The sequence below is a fragment of the Kryptolebias marmoratus genome, linkage group LG16 (genome assembly GCF_001649575.2).
Source record: "Kryptolebias marmoratus isolate JLee-2015 linkage group LG16, ASM164957v2, whole genome shotgun sequence".
NCBI lineage: Eukaryota > Metazoa > Chordata > Actinopteri > Cyprinodontiformes > Rivulidae > Kryptolebias > Kryptolebias marmoratus.
The window spans coordinates 17,253,703-17,276,666 of NC_051445.1; the positions used below are offsets into that span (position 1 = coordinate 17,253,703).

The 22,964-nt window shown below is 42.1% G+C and overlaps 1 protein-coding gene across 3 annotated transcripts in view; it reads left to right on the forward strand.

The window, feature by feature from the left end:
* The window catches only part of LOC108232294 (transmembrane protein 65-like), a 32,658-nt gene that overhangs the window by 3,694 nt on the left and 6,000 nt on the right, over nucleotides 1-22,964 (forward strand). For all 3 annotated transcript variants that reach the window (XM_017409993.3, XM_017409994.3, XM_017409992.3), the window contains exons 3-6: nucleotides 13,125-13,169; nucleotides 16,576-16,643; nucleotides 17,757-17,811; nucleotides 20,459-20,501. In XM_017409993.3, coding sequence (XP_017265482.1) covers nucleotides 13,125-13,169; nucleotides 16,576-16,643; nucleotides 17,757-17,811; nucleotides 20,459-20,501 — 211 coding nt within the window. The remainder of the gene's footprint in view (nucleotides 1-13,124; nucleotides 13,170-16,575; nucleotides 16,644-17,756; nucleotides 17,812-20,458; nucleotides 20,502-22,964) is intronic.

Sequence of the window (22,964 nt, forward strand, 5' to 3'; positions counted from 1 at the left end):
AATGGCTGTAATTCAGTCAACTCTACAGATACTGAGCTAAAATTTGGTGTGGTAGTAGCTGAGACTGATCCCTAAGACACACTCTGAACGCTAACAGATTATGCAAGATTTTTGTGTAAAACTTCGTCATTACCTGTTGGAGACCTCAAGCTTTCTGTTAGCAAAATGTTTCACGAACCACTGCACAGATTGTAATGAAACTTTCAGGGAATAGTCACTGGGTGAACACGTACAACTGATTAACTTTTGGAGCCAACTCAATTCAAGGTGGCCGCCACAGCCAGCTGGTCTTCAGAACGCCAAAAACGGCTGTAACTCAGGCGCATCTACAGATATTGAGCTAAAATCTGGTGAGGTCCTGCCAGAGAGTCATGCACAACACGTACTCTGAGCGTGGCACCTTGTGATGTTCCACAAGATTGTGCATAATGTTATTGCCAGAGGTTTGACCACAAAAAAACAGCCTCAAAGCATATATATATATATATTTGCCCAAAACCTAAATAATTACGGAGGTGGAGGTAGAAGTGAAGGCATCGGCTTGGAAAATGACGACAGCGTCTGACCTGACGCTCGTTTCACCTGATCAGATAGTCTGAGCTGTCCTACCTTCATATGTCGCTCAGTGTTTACAGTTGCTCATCGATATTAGACCTTTTTTTTTTAAATTCCTGCATTTATAGATGGTTAAAAGAAATCCTCAGTAAATTCACAGGATATTAGATGAGATTTGATCAGGTTTTTTGTGAGTCCGTTGGTTCCTTTTAGTGTTATTATTCCCAAACAGCCGTCGGTATGTTTAGTTTATGATTGAACGCCTGGCTGAATGAGTTATTGACCCATTTATTTCTCCAAACACTCTTGTGTCGGGATTTATCGTGACATTTCTGTTTGCTTTTCTGATGTGGCGTGACGGACCCTCTGTTAAACAGTGTGTTAGAGCGAAGGTCGGTCATTTTTAATACTCTTTCTGATGTCTGAAGAGGCTCATTTAATCAATCAATCGTTCAGTCTTGAACCACCCCGTCCGTCCTTCTCACTATTGGCTCAACTTTAGTATTTCATCGTTTCTGGATTCGTGTTCCTGAAATTTTCACGGGCCAATCCTCCCATCCCTTTCGGGCTTTGCTGATCCACCCGCTGATCCTAACAGTACGTCTTTGTTATTTTTCCTGCAGAACGCAGTCTATTACGCCCCGTTCGCGCTCTTCAAGCTGCTGCCCCGTAGGTCACCGAATTGTCTGCAGGACAAATGATGAGCAAACAGCAATTAATGGCTCATGAGCCTCACAGCGTGTTTGTTTGTACCCTGCTGTCAGTTTGCCCAAACCAAAAAAAATAAAATACTTAGACTCAGCTCGAGCAATTATGGTGAGAAAATTAGCCAGATCATGTCGTGTCATTGTGGTTATTTCAGACTGTCAGTGGTAAATCTCTGAGCCAGCTGACAACATAAGCCACTAAGTGCAGTCATAAGACAGGACCGAGGACTTCTGCTGTCCTTCGCCCTCCCGCCTGCTGGGACGTTACTGACGTCCTCACCTCCAGGCTGTAAAAGCATCCCAGGGATCCTCTTCCCGGCTGCATCAGCAGGCTCCAGGCAGGCGGAGTCAGTCCCTGCTCGACTCCCCGGGTGACCCTCGGAGACCTTCTGCGCCGGCGGGCAATTAGATTGTTTTTGACAGGCTTATCGCTGTCCATCACCATCCCACCCGGAGGCTGCAGGACACCTGGAGCTGAACCCTGATTATTTTTCATGTTTTGTATATCTGACAGCTGAGCGGACGGCTGCCAGCTGCTGACGCTTACTGACAGGCAGCCACGCCATGATGGCGGTGGGCAGATTTTAACGAGCCCGTTCTCTTCTGTTCTGGGTGGCGGATCTGTAAGTCCAAGTTGCATACGTGACCCATGCTGTCAGAATGAGGCACGGGCTGCAGTGGGGGGTGGGGGGGGGAGACGTGAAAATATTGATTTTTTTTTTTTCTGCTGTAGAGATCTGATCTACCTTTACATCAAACAGGTTTGTCTTCAGAAGTAATCCTTTTAGATTCCTTTGAAACTGACCATGTTTCTCTGCCGGATACCGTAGCGCTGGGAAATCCCTTCGTATAATGTTCCCCCTTTTTAAACACAGGGCTAAAATTCCCGATGGCGCCACTCCAGTCTAATAAAAATCGAGTTCTCAGACCGTCTCTAATGTAAACCAAACTAGCTTGTTGTCAGGCCATAAATCAGCACATTTCAACAAACTGTCTCCTTTTGAATCTTTTCAGATGGAGAACACTCCTCATTCTGCAGCACGGGTCTCAAACTACAATAAGGGATGTTTTTTCCACTTCATGAAGTCACTTTACCCGATTAACGTTTTACCATCATGAGGAGTTTTTCTTTAGATCAACATTTTTTATTCTTTGTTATCGTGTTTTTTAACGACTTGATCGCTTCGGCCACCAGGACTGTGTGTTTTGAAACATAGACCTCTCAGACTTTGTTTCACTGCCTGGCAAAATGTCTCATGAACCACAGCGTGGATTTAAAAAAAACTAAATTATCAGGAAATAATGGTTGAATAGAACTGCTGCAACAGATTGACTTTGGGAGTCAGCCTCGTTCTAGATGGCCGCCACAGATAACTGACCTTAGAAAGGACAAAAATGGCTTTAACTCAGTCAGTTTTACAGATACTGAGCCAAAATTTGTCATCCACAACACAAGTGCTAATCATTGCGTGAGATCTTTGCTTACAACTTTAGCCATAACTGCTGGAGTCAACCCTGTTTGTCTGTTAGCAAAATATCTCATAAACCACTGGATGGATTTTAATGAAACTCTCAGAAAGTTATCCTTGGATGAACGTCTGCAACCCATTAACCTTTGGAGTCGATTCAATTCAGTATGGCTGCCTCAGCTAACCAACATTAGCCAACACAAAAGTGGCTACAACTCGGCCCGTTTTACAGATATTGAGGTAAAACTTCAGGTCGGAGTAGCTGACAGTCGTTTACAACACTTACTCTGAGCACGAGAGCTCGTGATGTCGCATTTTTATTGCACACTGATTTTTTTTTCCAAGGTTTGACCAAAACTGCTACAAACTCCATCATTTCTCAACATGAGACGATCGTTGACTAAAACTCTGTCGTATCTTCAAGGAACGGCACGCCTTTAATTTCTATTAGCAGGTGAAATAGTTGTTTTTTTTAATATTTGAAATTATGTTTTTGTGGTATTTTTAGAGGTGGGTGATAGCGGCCGAGGCGCTCCGGAGAATGAGATCATTGATTGGACAGAGAGAGACAGAGAGAAAGCTGTTTACAGCGAAGGTCCTCCATCCGGGGGGGTTACATTTCACTTCGAGAGACGTTCTGCTGCTACTGAAGGAGGGACAGGGCAGAGATATTTGGAAGAGACGAGTAAACACAGGAGAGGAGAGGCGATGAAGAGGGGGAAACAATAACAGAGTTGGAGTTTATTAACGTGGTACAAGGTGGAACTGTGACATCAATGTTAATATTAAAATAGTGTTGTTTTATTTTATTTTTAGGTAGGATTTGATGCCATATTTCATATTTCGTTCAACTGAGGATAGAAGTGAAGCTCTACAAAACCTGAAAGGTGTTGCCTTAGTGATGCATAAATGCTATTTTGTAGGACTGAAGTTCAAAAATATCTTTTTATTCAAAGTAATCATATAATTAGAATGAGTCTGTTCCGTTGTATGGTAGTTATGCACCACTGTGTTTGTTAATTATCACACAAACCAGGAAAAGAATAGATCCAGCAGACACCAAACAGCAGCGACGTTACTCCTGTTAATATGCCTCCTTTTGCTTGACTCCTCGTGTGGAAAAACAGTTTTCTCCCCAAACATCTAACTAAATGATCCAAAAATGAACCCGATGGCTTCCAACATGTGCGCCTCCAGATAATTAGTGTGTGGTGATTATTACAGACAGCAAGGAAAAGGTTTGTGTAAAAATAAATATATATATATATGATGTCTAAGAACTGAGACTGGGAAAGTCTTATGAAAGGAGAAAATGGTAAATAATTCAGTGTGGAAGACCAAAACGAGGCTCTAATCTAATGACTGGTCCTGGTCTCTCGCTTCTGATTGTATGATGATGAGATTCTTCCAGTAAACTTCATTTTCTTTTAATCACATTTATATTTATTTATATGTTTGTTCTCATATCAGTGGGAGGATGTGAAATTCAGCACGGTGCCTGTAGGAATTAAAGTGGAGATGCACAGAAATGTGGCTGTAGCGTTCAAATATGTGGCTCGAAGTGTGAAGAGACAGTTTAAAGTAAAGAGAGAGAAAGGGGGCAAAAAAGCATAAAAATTAGTGAAATAATCAGAGATGCGATCTTTGCGTTGTCAGCGTTCGGCTACAGAGCGACTCGGGTGGTAAGAGGTCATTTTCCATCATGGTTCGGAGGAAGAAGAGCACAAAACGACTTCACCTTAACATCCGCCGCTTTATTGGTTTGGAGCTTTTCAAAAATCGTTTTTGCTCCTTTTTTTAGAAACACGGCGGATTCTGGTTGAATGGGAGAAGCCGTGAGCTCTCCACGGCTTCCTTTGTCGGATGACCTTTCCCCGTCTCAGACCGCCTCGGCCCACGCGGCGGCGGGATTGTCACACTAATGCACGCGGACACAGTCTGACTGTGGGCCGAGCGCGGTCACGTTACACCGCTGCCAGCGTGGAGAGTAGAAGAAGGAGACCAAACTTCTGCCATCATGCTGACGTTTGACTCTCAGGAACACAAGGCGTTTCGGCTGAATTAGTCGGCTCGCTTGTGTACCAAACACCGTCCAGCTGCTGAGCTGTGGGGTTCTTGTCGGTGACGTTTGTCCGGTCATCTCTGTTGCAAAACCTGCAAAACCTGTGCATAAAGCTGCTGGACCAGAGTGTGCTAAACATGTGTTTATTCAGCCTATACTGCTAACAATAAACTCAGTTTCCCTCTAAAATTAGAGTATTAAAACACAATAATGTTAATATATTAAGTTCTAGACCAGTACTTTTCTTCTTTTCCTTTTTACTCATTGTTTTAATGAGGCAATTATATCCGTGCAGCTCTGAGTTCATCAGAGGGCTACTTTCTGGTAATTTTAAAGTTGGGAGGATCATTTCTGAACTCTTTACTCAACCCGAGGTTGTTGGAGTGGAAATTTGTCAAAATGTTTGAAAGAGACATTCGGCTGATTACACAGACACGCTGGAGTTGTAGCTGGGGCTGAAATACTCGTAAAAAAAGCTGCAACTATATTTAAATCATTTAATTCATTAAATAATCAACCAGAGAAACTGTGTTTTCTGTGAAAGGCTGTGTGAGTGCTGAATGACAGCTGAAATTAGCTGAAGGAGCTGAAACTTAGTTGTTAAAGCTAAAGGAGGCAGAACACCAGCGAAAAGCTAGAAGAAGCAAAACAATAGCTAAAAAACAAAAATAGCAAAAGGTAAAAGTAGCAAAAGACTGGAAAAAAATCTAAATGTAACAAAGGTTACCTAAAAGCGGTTAAATGGTCACTAGAAGCTAAAAGTAGCAAAAGACTAGCTAATAAATAATTGTAACAATGTCTAGTAAAATGTAGTTAAATTGTAGCTAAGAGCTAATAGTTGCAAAATGCTATCTGAAAGGTAAAAGTAGCAAAAGGCTGCACAAATTTAAATGTAATAAAGGCTACTTAAAAGTAGCTAAATGGTAGCTAGTAACTAAAAAATAGCAAAATTCTAGAAAAATACAATACATCGTCTTAAATACAAGTAGCAAAAGGCTAGCTAAAAGCTAAAAGTAGAGACGTTCAGCAGAATAAAGACATTTGGATCTAAACAGCCGAGAAGCGTCTGGTTTCAAATGTCCACAGACTGTTTGAGGTCGGTCATCCTGTCAGACTCCCTGTCCACCTCCTGTCTGTCCAGCAGACCTGGGACCAGCCCTGCCCCCTCACACACACCTGTTCCCACCTGTGTCATCAGTTTATCACACTCCCTCCTAAAAGGTGCTCAGTGATCTGCCTGTTTAGCCCAGGGTAACTTCCTTCCTGTAGAAAGTCTAATAGTTTTCTTCGGGGTAAACTCTTTCAATGTAAGCTGACAGTGTTGTCTCAGTTGATGTCCTGCACCAGGAAAAATCTTATAGTCACCTGGTATTAAAGGAAGAAGTAACATCTACTGCATGTGCAGCAGAAAAATGGAGATAAGAATCCAATTTCCACAGCCACCCCTAGAGCCCCGGTTGGATTAGGATGCAGGGCAGGATCTGGTTTCTGTTCAAGGTGGCGTTTGTTTATGGGAGCCGCTCATTTAGGCCTTGAGGTCATGAGACAGTGATGGATGGCGCAGGGCTTTTATCATCAATCACACCACAATCGCAGTTCTTTCATTGTGGCTTTTTTTAAATTAATTTCATTTTCATGCATTCTTACAAACTGTTCGAACCACGGACGAAGCGCCACAGCTGCTGCTTCAGCTGAACTTACTGTATGTTGCAGTGCTGCAGGGTGCCGTCTTCAGTCCGAGCATGCTCGGAAACCTCTTGGGGAAAGAACATGACGTCGGCTGCTTTTTGTGACAACAAACTCAGCCACAGCCGGCAGGGAGGAAGAGGTTAACAGCGTGGATGAAGTAGTTACTGATCTCTCTCACTGTAGCAGGAAATATCGTGCTACTGAGGCGGAACGCACATGTCTCCCGTGTCCTACGACAGATCGTGCAGCAAAATAAGTTCTGATTAATAATAAAGTCATACACATGGTCTCAGATTTGTTATTGGCTCAAATAGTGTGTGTTTTTGTACTAAACGTGTCAGGAGTTTCTGTGAGCAGGTGCTGAGCAGCAGCGTAAGTCTGAGCAGGTGGACCGGTCTGTGTCACCCTGACATAAGTGTGAGTTCACATTTTATAAAAGCCTTGCTAATATTTCTTCCCTCTGTGAGTTTACATACGTGTTGTTTTGGAGCAGGAACTAGTCCAGAGAGAGCCTCAAATACAGGTACTCCGGTCGATATGTTTGTCAATCTGTAATTGGTGACACACATAAAGCCACTTCAGGTGGAAACAATGCGAGCGGTGCCGCCACAGCTGGCAACCAGGCCGTTTCTGTGTCTCCTCCTCACGTTTTTGCGGTTTGCCATTCGTCGAGGGGGTCTTTAAGGGTCTGTGGTTGTGTTTTCGTCTCCACAGCTGCCTCAATCGACCCCGTGTGAACACTGTTGTAGTTATTTCTGTAACTACCACTCAAAAATCGGAGAAACTCCGGGGAGGAGAACAAGTTTTAACGATGTTCGCCTTCAGTTTGTCATCAGCCCGGTGTTTTGGACTTTCTTCTCAGGAATGTACAGGCAGGTTTATTTATTATTTACCATAAAGCTCCTCGTTAATTTCTCTCAGTGGAGAAAGAATGCGTTTATGTTGTGATGTTGCTGTCCGAAGTAGCCCAGACACAGCCAGGATCTAGTTGTTAGACAAACAAAAACATAATTTTTTGCTCTGAGTCTAACATTGTTGCGTACTTTCCCACAAATCTGTTCCCATTTCATGTTTTGCTAATGACCGCCCTGTCCATTAGGCCCCACATCGTGTCTGCTGTGTAATTTTGTGCATCACGGGGGTGGATAAGAAGGAGCGGTGCAGATGATGAATGGTTTGAGCCTTCTATTGTTCCTCTGCCGTCGAACTCTAGAGACCCACTTGAGGCCCGACTCGGAGACGCCTCCGCGCTTCAGATCACGTCGCGCACATCCACACGACACCTTTACCCACTCCCGCAGCACCTGTCTTCACACAATGAGAGTCCTCCCCGAATCAATGCGCTCCTGAGGGGAAACACGGGCGTCTCTTCAATTTACATTTGCCGTATCGAGTCGAGACTCACACACACACCGAGGAGTCACACTCTCAGCGATTTATTGGACTGCCGTGAACAATCCTGTAACGAAAACTGCACTCACAGTTCTTCTTGTCTCTGCCTCCGTGCCACTATTACCTGAATCTGCAGAAAATCTCCCCACCTGTGTTTTGTCATTTTTATTGAGGTGAAGCAAACAGAGAGAGAGAGAGAGAGAGAGAGAGAGAGCTGACAGACTTTAGTTCATCTAAGCTGAACTTTGCTTTTTGGTTTCCCTCGGCCTCAGGAACTCGGTTCACGCTTCAGTTTCACGCTGTACAAGTGAAGCAAAGTCGGGAACGAGTCATTTGTCGAGGCGAAACAGACAACAAAGTGTGACTTTCTCTCGATTTCTTCCTTTCTTTTTAAACAAAAGAAAAGCTCACTGCATGTAGCTGACTGTCATGGGTTATAACAAAGCAGCAGGCGGCTGAGGACAGAATAAGACACAGTGCGATGTTTTTCCAGTTTCCAGTTTCTTATTGTCCATTTTTAGTGAACCCGTGTGAATGTTAGTCTCAGTTTCCTGTTCTTAGCTGACAGAAGCTGCACCCGGTGTGATCCTCTGCTGCTGTAGCTCATCTGCTTTAAGGTTGTACATGTTGTGTGTTCAGAGATGGTTCTCTGCAGATCTTTGTTTGTAATGAGTGGTTATTTGATCTACTGTTGCCTTTATGTCGTCTCAAACCAGTCTGCCCATTCTCCTCTGATCTCTGACATTAAGAAGGCTTCTCTGTTCACCAAAATGCCAGTTTCTCCTTAAACCCTAGAGATGGTTGTGTGTAAAAATCCCAGCAGATCAGCAGTTTCTGAGATACTCAGACATCAACAATCACCCCACATTCAAAGACACTTAAATCCTCTTTCTTTCTCATTCTGATGCTTGTTTTGAACTTCAGCAAGTCATCTTCACCACGTCTACGTGCCTAAAAACAATGAGCTGCTGCCCTGTGATTGGCTGATGAACAGTGCGCCAAATACAGTGATTGGTGAGTGTATTCAGTGAGACTGCAGTGGTCAAATTAAAGTTTTTCGAAACATTTTGCTAAGCCGAGCAAACAGTTGATAAAATCCATGACCAAGTTAACGGTAAATAACATTTCTCCCCCCTCTGTTTAACTGTAAACACATTCGTCAGCAGACGCTCTGGATTCTGCAGTAGGAGGTTACATTAGGAGCAAAGACTTGAGTTGGATGAAAACTTTTTTTTTCTTTGCATTTATTCGTGCCAGTGGTTAGCAGGTCTCCACAGCCCATTAGGTGTTTTCACCACTTTCGCCTGTTGAAATTGAAGTCGCTCAAGACAGCAGCTCTTGGGGATATAAACCTCGAATGCAATCAATGCTCACATGAGCAGGGGAGTTCTGGGGGCAGCGCTCGGCCTCGTCAGCTGCCTCTGCTGTAATGAATGGCTGGGTGAAGCCAGCAGGCTGGGAGAGAAAGCTCTAAAAGAAACTCTTGTGTTCCAATTTTTTTTTTCCTAAATAGTTATTAATGAGACACTGACTCAGCTCCATTTCTTTATTTGGCCTCATCATTTTCAAGTGACGGCTAAAATCACACAAACGGGCCAGAATGATGCACCCCGCTGTGTGTTCGCCTCAGAATGCGACCGTTATTAAACTAATCAGAGGCTGCGTTTTAGCCTCATTCATCAGTGCGGGAGGGCGCTGTCATCTGGATGTGATTCAGTGTGGAAGACAGACTCATTATCAGCCAACATTTAATACGGTAGAAAAACCAAAACACGTTTTCAACAAACTTTAATTTCTGCAGTCGTTAAAAACTCCAGAGAGTAGCTGGAAGCTGCAGGTTTACCTGCTGCTTAGAGAAAGGAGTTTTAGCTTCTGGTCACGAGTTAGAAACTGGGCTTTATCCATTTGGATTTTAACTAGTAACCAGGGTTTTAGTGGCTACTTACTAGCGAGGAACTGAATTGTCTGGTTACTAACTAGTAACTGAGGTTTTAGCTTTTAGTTACTGGGTATAAACTAGAGATTTTAGTTTCTGGTAGCTAACCAGCACATTTGGCCTCTGGTTACTAGCTACTAACTAGAGTTTTAACTTTTGGTTAGTAGGTAGTAACCAGCAGATTTAGCTTCTGGTTACTAGCTAGTAACTGAGGTTTTAGCTTCTGGTTAGACAGAAATGATTTATGAGTCCAGCAGCACCACTCTTTATGCACGAGTGAGCATGTTGGGTGTTGAAGCCAGGTGAGATTGGAAGTTGGAAATCCAATTTTGGGTGGCATTCTTGTAGTATTTTCCACAAATTTCATTGTCCAAGTTCAGATTAGACAAAACATTCCTATTTACAACCAATTTACTAGAGAAACACGCTGATTTATTCCTCATTTTGCTAATAGTTTAGACCAAAACAATGAAATAAGTCAGCATTAATTAGAAATATATACATTTGGTGATAAATGTTCTAATGGGGAAGACTTATCCAATAAATGGAAAAATTACCATGACGTTTTTATAGGTGTGAACACTTTCTGATTAGATACCAAAATAATTAGAGCTTTGTGGTGACCCCACAGAGCCTTCAGGTTGACTGTCTCGCTTTGTTTCACGGGCGATCCAGCAAAATAAAGCTCAAGCCAAGTCCTCTTTTTAATATTTGCGATGATCACAGTCATTGAAAATGGAAAGGCTCATTTATTTTGAGAGATTAATGTCAAGACGGGGAACGATTCAGCAGCAGCAAGGCTTCAATTAGAGAAGATCTGAAGTTGGTATTGCAGCTATTCAGCCCTCCAGGTGGATCATTGAAGGTGTTTAATTAAATGCCATAATGAGCACTGAAGAACTGAAAATGATTGGTGCTACAGCACAGTCGCTCCTCTGTGGAAATTATCTTCATCCTTCCAGCACGTTCCTCCCTGGTAGTGGTGTAATTGATGCTCGTGGACCTGTGGGTAATTTTCCAGAACTTGGGGCCGAAGATAACAGCTGTGAGAACGCTCCACGGTGGGGGTTTCAAACGAACGGTGTTCTATTTTCCCACAAATAATGGTGGACGTACCCATTTACTGAAAATGACCCTTTTTCAGTAGAAGGGCTGTCAGCTTCCTGTCTCTGAGAGGCGCGGCACGAGATGGGGCCGGTGGTTGAACAGATGATTGCAGAAGGAGGCTTGTAATCCGACGCCGAGAGTCCGGAGAGGAGCGGCCGCAGAAATGGAGGAAGCAGAGAGGGTGGAGGAAGAAGGCGGATGATTCTTTTGTTAAGGCCAGAGCGGCCGCTGGAAGGATTCATGTCACCTGATCTCAAGCTGCTCAGGTGAAACAGAATGGCCGAACGCGTGATGGTGTTTCCTGTTAGAGTTCCCCCGTGTGCCACATTCCATCCCCCAGAGTCAGTAATAAAAGTTTTCCTCCTATTTGCTCTCATTCCATCTTGTATTAAGGCCAGCTGAAACAGCGTGTGTGTGTGTGTGTGTGTGTGTGGGTGTGAATGCACGCCTGTCACCTGGGTGTTTTATCAGTTGAGGAAGACTCCATTAGGAGTTCATTTTCCCTTCACCATTAAATAAAATCTCCTCCAGGCTGACTTTATCCTGCAGTGGTGAAATAACGCCCAGAGGCCTCTTTATTCACAGGAATTTTCATTTCCACTGACCTCCTGGCAGACGGTTCAGTTTTAAACCTGCAAAGGGAAGGATCCAGACTTACCTCATGTCTTAAAATCAGTGTAATTGTGTGCAGTTTCCCAGCAGGTTGTGGTGTTTCCTCACAGCTCAGAGCCTGCTGTATAAACCTGCCACCCTCTTTATTACACCTGAATACATTGTCTTTATTATTGACTTTCTTCTGCAGTCTGTCTCAGATGAATATGACATCACTTCAGCTTCAGGTTCTCTGTGTTGTCATAGAACATGGAGCATAGAAAGGTGGAAATGCCGAGTCAGCATTCACAATATTTTCCTGTTTTTTATTATTTTTCTGTCTGTTTTTTTATTTTTATTTTTTGAAACCTTACTATTTTTGCATACTTTGTGCCATTTTAGACATTCATATGTTAGAAGGAGATTGGCGGTATGACTTTAGGTCGTTATCATTTTTATACTTCTCAAAATATTTAACTTCATTTACAAATATTTTCTGCATAAAAATACTTCCAAATCTATTCAGTTTCTTTTAGTCGCCTTCTGCTGCTTTTACTTTTTAGCTACCGTTCTGCTACTTTAAGGTTTCAGATAGCTTTTTGGTACTTTTAGCTTTTAGCTACTGTTCTGCTACTTTTAATTTTAACTACTCTACTGATAATTTTAGTTTTTAACTAGCTTTTTGCTACTTTTAACTTTTAGTTAGCATTTTGCCACTTCTAGCTTTTAGCCAGCTTTTGAACCTTTTAGCTTCTAGCTGGAATTTTGCTACTTTTAGCTTCAAACTAACCTTTTGCTGCTTTTAGCTATCATTCTGCTTCCTTTAGCTTTAGCCCCTCAGTTTCAGCTCCATTCAGCACTCAGCGTTGACTCTGGCTTTCTGCAGGAAGTCCTCCCTCCTGTTTCTAACAGCTCATCTCTCACAGATGAACATCAGTAAACATTCACCTGTCGCTCACATCAGCTGCTGTAAAGATGGCCGTACGTAGAGTCCACTCCCCCATCGGTGCTGCAGTCGATCTGTAAACTCTGCCATCATCGCTCTACCTCTGACTTCATTGTAAACGGTTACTGTTTGTTTTCATGAGTTTTGTTTTTAATGCTTATAATTTTGATCTTATCTGCTGCTGTGACAAACCAATTCCCCCCAGGGGATCAATAGAGCACTTTTCTTTTTTCTTCTTTCCAGTCAGATCTTAGTTGGCCATTTTAGTGACGTGGGAGTTTCCCATTAAATCACCTCCTATGGCAGCAGAAAACAAAGGTCTCTCTCCTTGTTTCTCTGTTTGTTTGTCATCAGGCGCTCTCTCAGACACCCGACAGCCTCCTCTGAGGCCACGCTGGCAGCTAAATTATTCTTTCTGCCTTTCCCTTTATCCTCGTCCATGTTTCTCTGGGGGTAAAGTGGCAGCGAGGGAGAAGCTGTTTCCTCCTCCTTCACCCTTTCTTCAGACTCTTTCATCTCCTGTCTCGTTGTTGTGTAATTTTCCTTTATTCTGTATTTTCCTGTCTAACCTTCGTATTGATAGGATTTGTTATTTTTAGAAAAAAAGGTCTTGTATTTATGCCGTCACAAGCCAACTTTTATATGTTGTTGTTTCATGTTTGTTTTTCAGGGCAGCTGGAGGTTGCACCACCTACTGCAGCCCAGTTAAGATACGGTAAGAAGAAGTTTATTATTATTATTATTATTATTTCCTGTAGGTGGTGCAGAGAGTGTGTTTGTGTCCCTCTGTGCAGAATAAGTACATGTATTAGAAAAGTGCTTTAATTGCTGAGCAGGATGTTGCTCATATACATTCATATTGTTGTAAAAGGACAGAAGAAGCTGTGAAATGTTATAAACCAGCCTGACACCTTTCCTCATTAACATGTCATTATTATACATTGTTTTAACACTAACAAAAAACCCCTGATTTTATATCAAATCTTCTGTTTGTTGCTTAGCTTATTTATATGAGCTGTAAGTTACTGTCGTCAGTCTTTTCTGCATTAAATGTCATAAAAATATTGGGGGGTTTTTAAAGAATGAACACTTTTGTCCTAGAAATGAAGTAAATTGTGAGCAGTACCTGAGCAGAGAGGAATACACCAGTATTAACGTTAAAGGGATAGTTCAGACTTGTTTAGTGGGAAAGTTAGGAACAAATAGTGTCTTACTTGTGGCAGATAGTTCTTTCAATGAGCTCAGTTTGGAAAAATGAGTTTATTTCTAACGGAACTGACGAGCTAATGGCTAGTCCGAACGGCGCCAAGAGCAAAGTGGATGTCTGCTGTCCTAAAACAACTTTAAGAGTTTCATAGAGATTAATGCGAACAAAACCTGTCAGACATATTATACTTTCCTGCTGGATGGGCTCTAGGTTGCACCAGAAATGCCACAGCTAGCCGCCGCCGTGCTCGCTAATAACCGCAGGGAGGAGCTCAGCCACGACACGCTCACAGCTGGACGGTCAGATATTCAGACATAAAACGTGCAGCTGTTCAGCTCATAGCCGCCCCGGTGTTCCTCTCTGCTCAGTTGGTGCTAATTACCCTCCAGATCCACCTTCCATGGCCTCTTCCCTCCTGTTCCTGTTTCTGTCTGTTCTACACACCGTACATGTTTCAGAAAGACTCTGTGGACTTGTTCTCTCCTGCGCAGCTGAGACGTTAATTTTCCTGCTTTGACACGTCGCTAACGACAACAAGAGTTTTCTGTCACTGAAGCAGCAGTGTCGAACACAGCTGTGATCACGCTTTCCTTCAACACAGTACAGTTTTTTCAGTTTCCTACTGTTATATTAGTTTAACTTTTTGTGTGAAAACACAGTATTTGAATCTCAACACCGTGACATACATGTTGTAAACTGAAGACAAAGTTTATTAATAATAAAACACCCTTCATAGACGTTGTAAAGTCTGAGTATTTTTAAAATAATGATGGCGACAAACAGCAGCTGATTTGGACAGATCCAACAGAGACTCTGTAACAGATCATACAGACTTTTATCTTCTGTAGAGTTTTAGTAAGTTCAATGAAAATATTCAGATTATAAGAAAACACAAACCTCGTCCTCTGTGGAAAATAAAAAAGAACAGCTGACAGTAGAGACCTCGGGAGTAAAGATACAGCCAGACGGCGGCGTTAGAAGAAAGGTCACCAGCTGACTAAACTCCGTTCACATCAATCACAAAGAGGAAAACTTAGTTGGTAAATCCAGGAAGATAAATCAATCAGGAAGATCTGTAACAGTAACCCAAAGGTTAACTTTCAGTGATCAATTCCCCACCAGACTCCAGACTTCGTTTCATTAAAGTCGTATAAAGAAAGATCATTAAAAGATGTAAGACAGGCAGAGGATTCTTTTCTGATAAACATTTGGTCCTATGGTGAAAACACACTGCAGGATATAAAATGGGTTTTTGATTATTTCGATATTAAAGTGTTTTATGAAGGATTTGTTGTCATATAGAAGCAGACAGACACCCAAAAGATTTGTCTGTTCTTCTTGCCGGATAGATTTCACACTTCTGTTCCTGATTGTAATTTTTTTTTTCCTGTGAGGAGGTGATGGTAGTCACAGGGCTGAAGGAGCTGAAGGACAGAAATCCCATTTCTGCTGAGAGGTTTTACAACTCTGAGCTCCTGCGTCACCTCATCGTAGAGTCCGGTTTCACAGCACCGACAGGAACACATTTAAAACAGCTGTACCAGGGGTGTGCAAAGTGCCCGAGGGCCATTTGTGTCCTCAGGGTGATTTTGTTCAACCCACCACCGCATTTGAAGAATACTGTAAGTGTGGCCTGCTAGTTTAAGAGGCTGAGGGTGATATTTTTACTTCAAGCGTCTACCGCCAGGTCACACAACTCCTCTTTAGTGAGTGTTTTTGAAGAAAGATTACTTTTTTTCTCGGTGATAGACTAAAATGTACTTTGAGGCACAAGAGAACAATCAAAGGAACTGAATGCTTTTCTTTTAATAAAGTAAATGTTTGTGAGGCTGTTTTTGTTTTGGATCTACAAAAGTTTAGAACTCCTTTTTCCACCAAAATTAGTTTACTTTTGTCTGTTCACTAATAGATTGTTTCCTACTGTTCTTGTCCAGAGTTTAAAAATAAAAATAAAAATAAAAATAAACCATTTTGTGACAGTTTTGGCCGGAACGTCAAACCATTTGGACACCACTGATGTGTGTCTCACACTGAACACGCACACACAGTTAAATATATGTGCATATAAAAATGACCCTTTTATACTGATGAGGATTAAACGGCAATATTTACAATTTTATAAACATAAACCAGCTCCATCTAAGAAAAAGACTGATTGCTTCTGAATAGTGAATGTGTTGAAATGAATCATTCTGTTCCTTACTGCAGGAAAATGCGACCCGGCTCTGATGTTTTTGCCCCGATGCAACACATATCAGATTCTTTCATGGCAGTGTGAACGTGACAAATCCGTTTTTTTTTTTTTCCTATCTGACCCAGGTTTTTTCAGGATGTGGTACTGAATCCGATGTTTTTCTAAGCGATCGCACAGTCGGCCCCGATTGGACAACAACCTCAGGATCAAAACACACGCTAACACTCACAGCGTCCATATTTACTTCTGTAAACTCAGCCTGCGGAGTGTGACGTCATATCTTCTGTGCATGCGGGTCATTTCAGATACTCGAGACTGTTCACACTGGAGTCTGATGGAGGTCACATTTAAAATGTCACGTGAACGCTCACACACAAGAAAATCGAATTTGAGCAAAAAATTCAAACTGATCGTTAAGAGCTGCAGTGTGAACCTAGCCTAGCTGTCCCAGACTTGTTTCCTTTTTGATGAGTTTTTAGCTTCCTGAACATGAGTCCTGCTAAATAAACCCGGTACTTTGTGGCTCTTGCACTGCTACAAACATGTACACATCAGTATGGATTAATTATATTTCTTCCTGCCGTCACCAACGGGGATCAGTTGTGTTCCTCGAAGGGCTGACTCCACCTGTTCCAGGAAGGCTTTCTGTATTTTCAGTCTCGTGTCTGGTTATAATTGATGTGTTTGATTGTCTATATTTCTTTGTTTGTTTATTGACAGTTCTGCTGCACAACGCGATCCCTTTTGTTGGATTTGGATTCCTGGACAACTGCATCATGATTGTTGCTGTAAGTATCAGATTCATGCTGAACAGATGAATAAATGAATGAGGCACTCTAAAAAAAATGAAATGTGTTTGCTGAACATAAAGTTTGAAGTTTAGGTTTGTTAGCTGTAAGCACTGACGTCAATACGGTGCTTTAATTTAAAGAAAATGCTGTCCGCAGCTTTGCATACACACAAAGATAATAAAACAGCTTTCTGCTGTTGAATGGTCTTGTATTACCTTCTCCCCACTTGCAGCTGCTCTGCTATCTCTTTTATCCTGCTTTATTCTACTTTAAACAATCCCTGAGCCGTTTGTCTGTCCCCAGAGAGCTCATTCTCTCTCATATTCTTTCTCTGAAGTTGTTCAAAGAAATCTTAACAGAGCAAAATAATGAAAAAAAACAAACCCAGAAGCCTTGACTGTAGTTGTGACCTTCAGAGCTGGTGGTACTTTATTAGTTCAGCCTGAAGGAAACTGGAGCTTCCAGAAAACCCCAGACTACCTTTCATGCCTTGTGGGACAATTAATAAGACAGGAAACCACACATTGAAAAACTGCCATCTCATACAAAAGTTAGCTAGGACCGTGCCGGTTTCTAAAACTTTAAAGCTTTTCTCTGGCCTTAACCTTTAAATAGGGCCAAAAGGAGAGAGAGAGTTGTAATGCACAGGAACAAAATAAAAGTGTTTGTGATTTACAGTGTATAGTCCAGGGGTAGGCAACCCTGTTCCTGGAGGGCCACCATCCTGCATGTTTCACTTGTTTCTCTGCTCCAACACACCTGATTCAGTGGTTAAATCACCTCTTCATCTCCTGCAGAAGCCTGTTAATCAAAGCAGCAATCAATTCAAATCAGGTGTGTTGGAGCAGAGAAACAAGTAAAACATGCAGGACCAGGATTGGCCATCCCTGGTATAGTCTGTTCACGCTTATTCTAAAAACATGAGTTTAACAGAAGGTTGTGTAACATTACAAACATACAGGCAGGAAGTTCTGTTTGCCTCTGTCAGGTAGTTTCTGCACTTCTGTTTGATGAGGAGGAATAGATCTTCACCTTGACATTACGTACAGAGGGATGGAGAGCTTTCCTTTGTCATACGTTTTCTGTGGTGTGTGTGTGTGTTGTTCTCAGGGCACACAGATCGAGTTATCTATCGGCGTGGTTCTCGGCATTTCAACTATGGCAGGTAGGAGAATCTCTTAATTCTGGGTTTTCTGTATTGCGGACCTCTTGGTAACGTTTGGGATCCTTGTGCAGAAACAGACACTCTCAGAGACGGCCATGTTGTTTACTTTATACAGCTAATTTGTCAGGTTTTATATTATGGTTGTACACATCAATATGCATTCCTTCAAAGAATTCTACTTTTTAGTTTCGACTTGTTTGTTTCCAGCTTATTCAGACAGTTTAACTTAATTATTTATTCTCTTAAACACTGTTTCCTATAAACCTGCAAACATCCGAGCAGTCGGCGTTGACTAATCATGAATGTAGACTTTCACAGATTCTGGGAGCAAATAAGCTCTCAGTATATTCACCAATTCGTCTTCAGAATGTCTTATTAGAACAGTGTTGTTTTAGGACAAGAAACTGGTATTTGTTAAACAATTTCTTTTAATGACCTTGTTGTTCAGCAGCGGGCAGAAATATCCACTCAGCTGGAAGAGGAACATTTGCATTTTAATGTTATCACTTGTTCCTCTTCGGTGTATTTATTACAGACACTTACTGTGAGCGGGGTTCAAAAACGGGAGCGCAAATGATGCTTCCGCTGAGAGCTGGAGCATCAGAACTCTGCTTTTGTATATTTCAAGTCAAGATGAACTATTACAGACAAATGCTCTACAGCTGCCCATCCATCCATCCCACCCACAAGGTTAAAGCCGTCCTCAGTCCACGTTCTCTCAGCTTCACCCATTCCTGCCGGAGCAAGGACGTTTAAAGGTCTGTAAAGGTTACAGATATTTAACCCCGTCCAATGTCATTGAGCACTTGTGTCGAATCTGTAGTGGAAACCACTTATCAACTTTGACAGTGGGGGAAAGCTTCTCTGCCTGCTTGATGAAGACAGAGTCTGGACGATAAATAGTTTGGCCTAATTGCTTTGATGAAACGGAAGTATTGGTGCGAAAACTACGGTGGCCCCTGAAGCGCAAATCGCGTCAACACATTACTAAACACAACTACAGGTTTAAAAACACAGCAACATAATCAAAAACATGACGACCGGTGGGAAAACATGAGACATCGCTGCTCGGATGACGGCGCCGTTTGGCTTTTGAACCGTAAATTTTGTGATTAGTCCTGAGCATGTCCAGTGTCACCTCAAACAGTATGTACGTCCTGATATGCCTGGATAGCTGCAGCTATGTTTGGGTCACCGGTAACATTTCAAAATCACAATAAAGGCAACTTCAGGTCCAGAAGCCAAACAGCCCTGTCGTCCAATCAACGATGTCTCCTGTTGCCCACTGGTCCCCACCTCTTTTAAAGTTGTTGTGTTTATTTAATTTATCGTTGTGTTTAATTATTTGTTGATGTGGTTTGCGCTTCAGGGCCAGTAGGATGTCGTTTAATAAAGAGTGCAGCAAAAAGACTTGTTTCTGATGAAACTTGCCATTAAAGACCTACATGCCTCCTGAAGGCTCAAAAAACAAAACAGCGTTTGCTTTTAACACGGGAACAAGGACATCAGAAAGTCACAAGATCAAGAGCTTTCTCTTCTAAACATCAGTCCGTGTTATAAAGCGGAGCGGGACACCGACCAGCGCCAACACTTCTGCAGAGAAAACGCCAGAACGGTCCCATTATTTAGCTGGGATTCCATGTGGCTGCACACGTTGCTCTCTGTCCTCTAGGCTGGATCTGACACCAGACGGAAACCAACCAGCAGCTTCTGAAAGGAGGTTTTGTTGCAGCTGGAGAATGAGTCTGCTAACATCCACAGGTCCTCTGGGATCCAGAGCTGCACAATGAGGCAGTCTTATCTGACGTTCTGTGGGCCGATCTGCTCAGATGTGGAACACTACTTTGGGAGGATTTCATGCTGTTTGCATCCTTGTTGCTATAGTTACACACAGATCAGATACTCAGGACCTCATTAGTTTGTTAAAGAGATTAATTCATTGCAAAGAGCTTTGGGTTTTTTTGCCTAAAACTTTACAACAAAAACCCATTTTCACTATATATTTTGTTCTAACAAAAGCTTTTCAGTAACAGGCATCTGTGGAGAAAAGCATCTAAAATCAATTTATTCAGAGAGCTAATTCTGATAAAATGAGGGTGGATGTGCTCAAAGTCATTGTCTTCTTGTGCACACAAGTCGACATTAGGCATAAGCAAATATTTAGGAAGGATTTTTTTCTTTGTCGTGAGCCTTTTTGGCGTTCTGCTTAAATTATTCATGCAAAACTGAGTGCGTCTGCTTGTTTAATGAGCCAAGAGTTTTATTGGGTTAAAATTCATGTCAGGCTCATTTTGTTGTGCGTTTCTTAGCTCCGTAAGTTGTTTTTATGATTCCACGTTAAATACATTATTAATTTAATGCATGCTGGATCAGAAATGCTGGCTTTAATTGGCAGCTGAAAGTGGAAAAGCAGGAAGTCCTTTAAATGAAAAAAGATAATGATGCATGTGAGAATATATGTGCCGCTTTATCTTCTCCTCCTAGCTTCTTCATTTTTTTTTAGTTTGTATTCTTTAATGAAATCATTTCTCTGTAGTCAGGAGAAGCCTCAGACTTTCTGGCTGTTTTCAGTGAATTTTTTAAAAATGTATTTATTTTTTGTTCAAGCCGTTTTGTAATCTTTCCTCTCTCCTCTCTTTTTCTGCAGCTGCTGCACTTGGCAACTTGGTATCAGATCTGGCAGGACTGGGGTGAGGATTTCACTCTCACACACACACACCCACACACAGGCACAAAACACAGGGAAAAAAAAGTAAATCATTTCTGCACATTTCCACAGGACAGAAACTCCTGCAGGTCTGTCTGACCTAGAATCAGTGCTGAAATATTCAGCACAATTATGTCAGTGTGGAAACTGTTTTTTTATTATTATAATTAAATACTGTGTGTTTTTACTCTTCACAGAGATATTTCAATTAACATGATACTCTTATTGGCTTCATTACTGGAAATACAGCCCAGTCACAGATTTACTTCTTTCTGTGAAAACTAAATTGTTTAAATACTCAGTTCTAAAAATGAGTAACGACATTAGGAAGATAGGCTTGAGCGTCAGGAGAGAAATGGAACAAAGTTCTGTGTCAAATGAAATAAGACTATATCTGTGCAGAGCATATGAAAGAAACTTCAGCTGTAATCTGAAAATGAAATGAGCAGAAATGAGAAAGTAGACGAGTTTACTCGACTATCCTCACAGCTCAGACATCCTTTTCCTTTCTGCTCTTCATGTGCAGTTCTGTAAAGAATATACTAAAGGCTCTTTTGATTAATGATATTTAATATTAAACTAACATTCGTGCCCTAAGGAGGCCAGAGTTCATCTCAAATAGTGACTCTTTGCTGCTGTCTGGTCCACCTCGGAGCCGGCTGCTTATAAACAGAGTTCAGGTGTTTCCAAGTGAGGTTCTGTGGGAAGCTTATGACCAGTCAGTGTCTTACCTGTTGCAGGTGTCTCTTTGGACGACATCAGTTCAGAGAGATGGGGTTTAATTCTGTCTGGGTGGATGAGCTGTCAGTCAGAATGGGTTCAGGACCGTTACACAGATCTTTACACAAGGTTCTGTGGTCATTTGTGAATTCAAACTGCAGCAGCAGTTAGCTGTAGCGCTTCTGGTGCAGCCTGGGACACTTCCGCCAGAGAGTTTGCCAGTATTTCTGCTGGAGTAATCGCACAATGCAGAACTGACGAGTATTTAAAGGTTTACAAAGGGCTATTTACAAGAAGGAAAATAAGAATCGATCATAAGGATTTCCACAGAACCCGAGCTGAAAAGAGCTGAACTATCCCTTTGGCCACATTAATCCTATTTTTACACAGTCGACCTCATCAACCCAGTGTAAATGAGTAGTTATCAGCATCAGCACTTTGTCAGCTAAAAATGAATGAATATTAATCAATTATTATCATTAATTCTTGTCTTGTCTAAATAAATCCTGTACAAAGTGGACCATGTCTGCTCTGTCAGCGGGATAAATTAGTCCGATTGTTGCGATAAACTCGTTTAGTCACGATGTGAAAAAGAAACCCATACGGTTAGTTTGTCAGGGCGACGCCCAATGGGCCCTTCGGGTCTTCTGTCTTCCTGTCCCACGTTTGACAGATCCGTGTCAGTGAGCGCCGGAGGCTCCTCGCCAGCTGCTCCTGCGGCGCGTCCTTCGCCACTCCGATTTGCATCGCAGCCTGTTTTTGTTCTGACTGCGTTTCGTCGGCTCCGCACGTGATCCATTCTGGGATCTCAGCCAGTATCTCATGAAATAAAAGTTAGACTACAGTAAAGTCTCCAGGGTGTCCCTCAGACAGGTGTCAGGATTGATTAAATGCTCCACAGATGAGTTAAATGGTCTGAATCCATTTGAACCTCTTCACTTTGAGTTTGCTGAGAAAACCCAACAGTTTATATTTATCTCCGATGCTCTTTAGTTTACATTTTATTTAGGTAAAGTTTAGATACATCACATTAACAATAGATGAGCATGAACTATATTTAAATAGGAATATGTTAAACTTTTTGTCTGTGTAGCTCAAGATATTAAAGGGATAATTCAGCTCTTTGAGTGACCTCAGTTTGGAGTTTATTTCTGACCAGATGGAGGAGCGAACAGCGAGTTCATATAAACCTTCACACTGCTCCCAGTTTACCATGACATGGTTATTCTGGGAGAAATATTCTAACATTCCTGCAGAAGCTGCACTGGAGGTGCTACAGCTAGCTGCTGCTGCTTCTGTTTGCATTTGGAAACAACCATAGAATTCTATGTAAATAACACGTGATGTAAAAAGTGACAATGTTTGCATGGACATTCGGAGTTTGGAGTTGATTTAAAGCAGCAGCAATCCACTTTGGTCTTTGCTCTGCTTGGACTAACCCTTCGCTCCTCAAAACTGAGCTCTGGGTCTCCTAACTGAGGCTTTAAGGCCAAATGTTTGTGTGTTTGCTGAAAGAATTGATGGGATTTTTAGTTTCTGTGCTGTAAAGCGACAGACAGGAGCAGCAGGTAGAACGTTTGGACAAGATGCTGGAGGAAGATGTTCTCCTGCTGACCCTCCACAACACTCAGTTATTGCTACAGGCCTCTGACTTTTTGTAAAAGTCTTTAGTTTTTATCGCCCGCAGCCAAAGGAGAAAGGGCAACGATGTTTTTGCCTTTCTGTG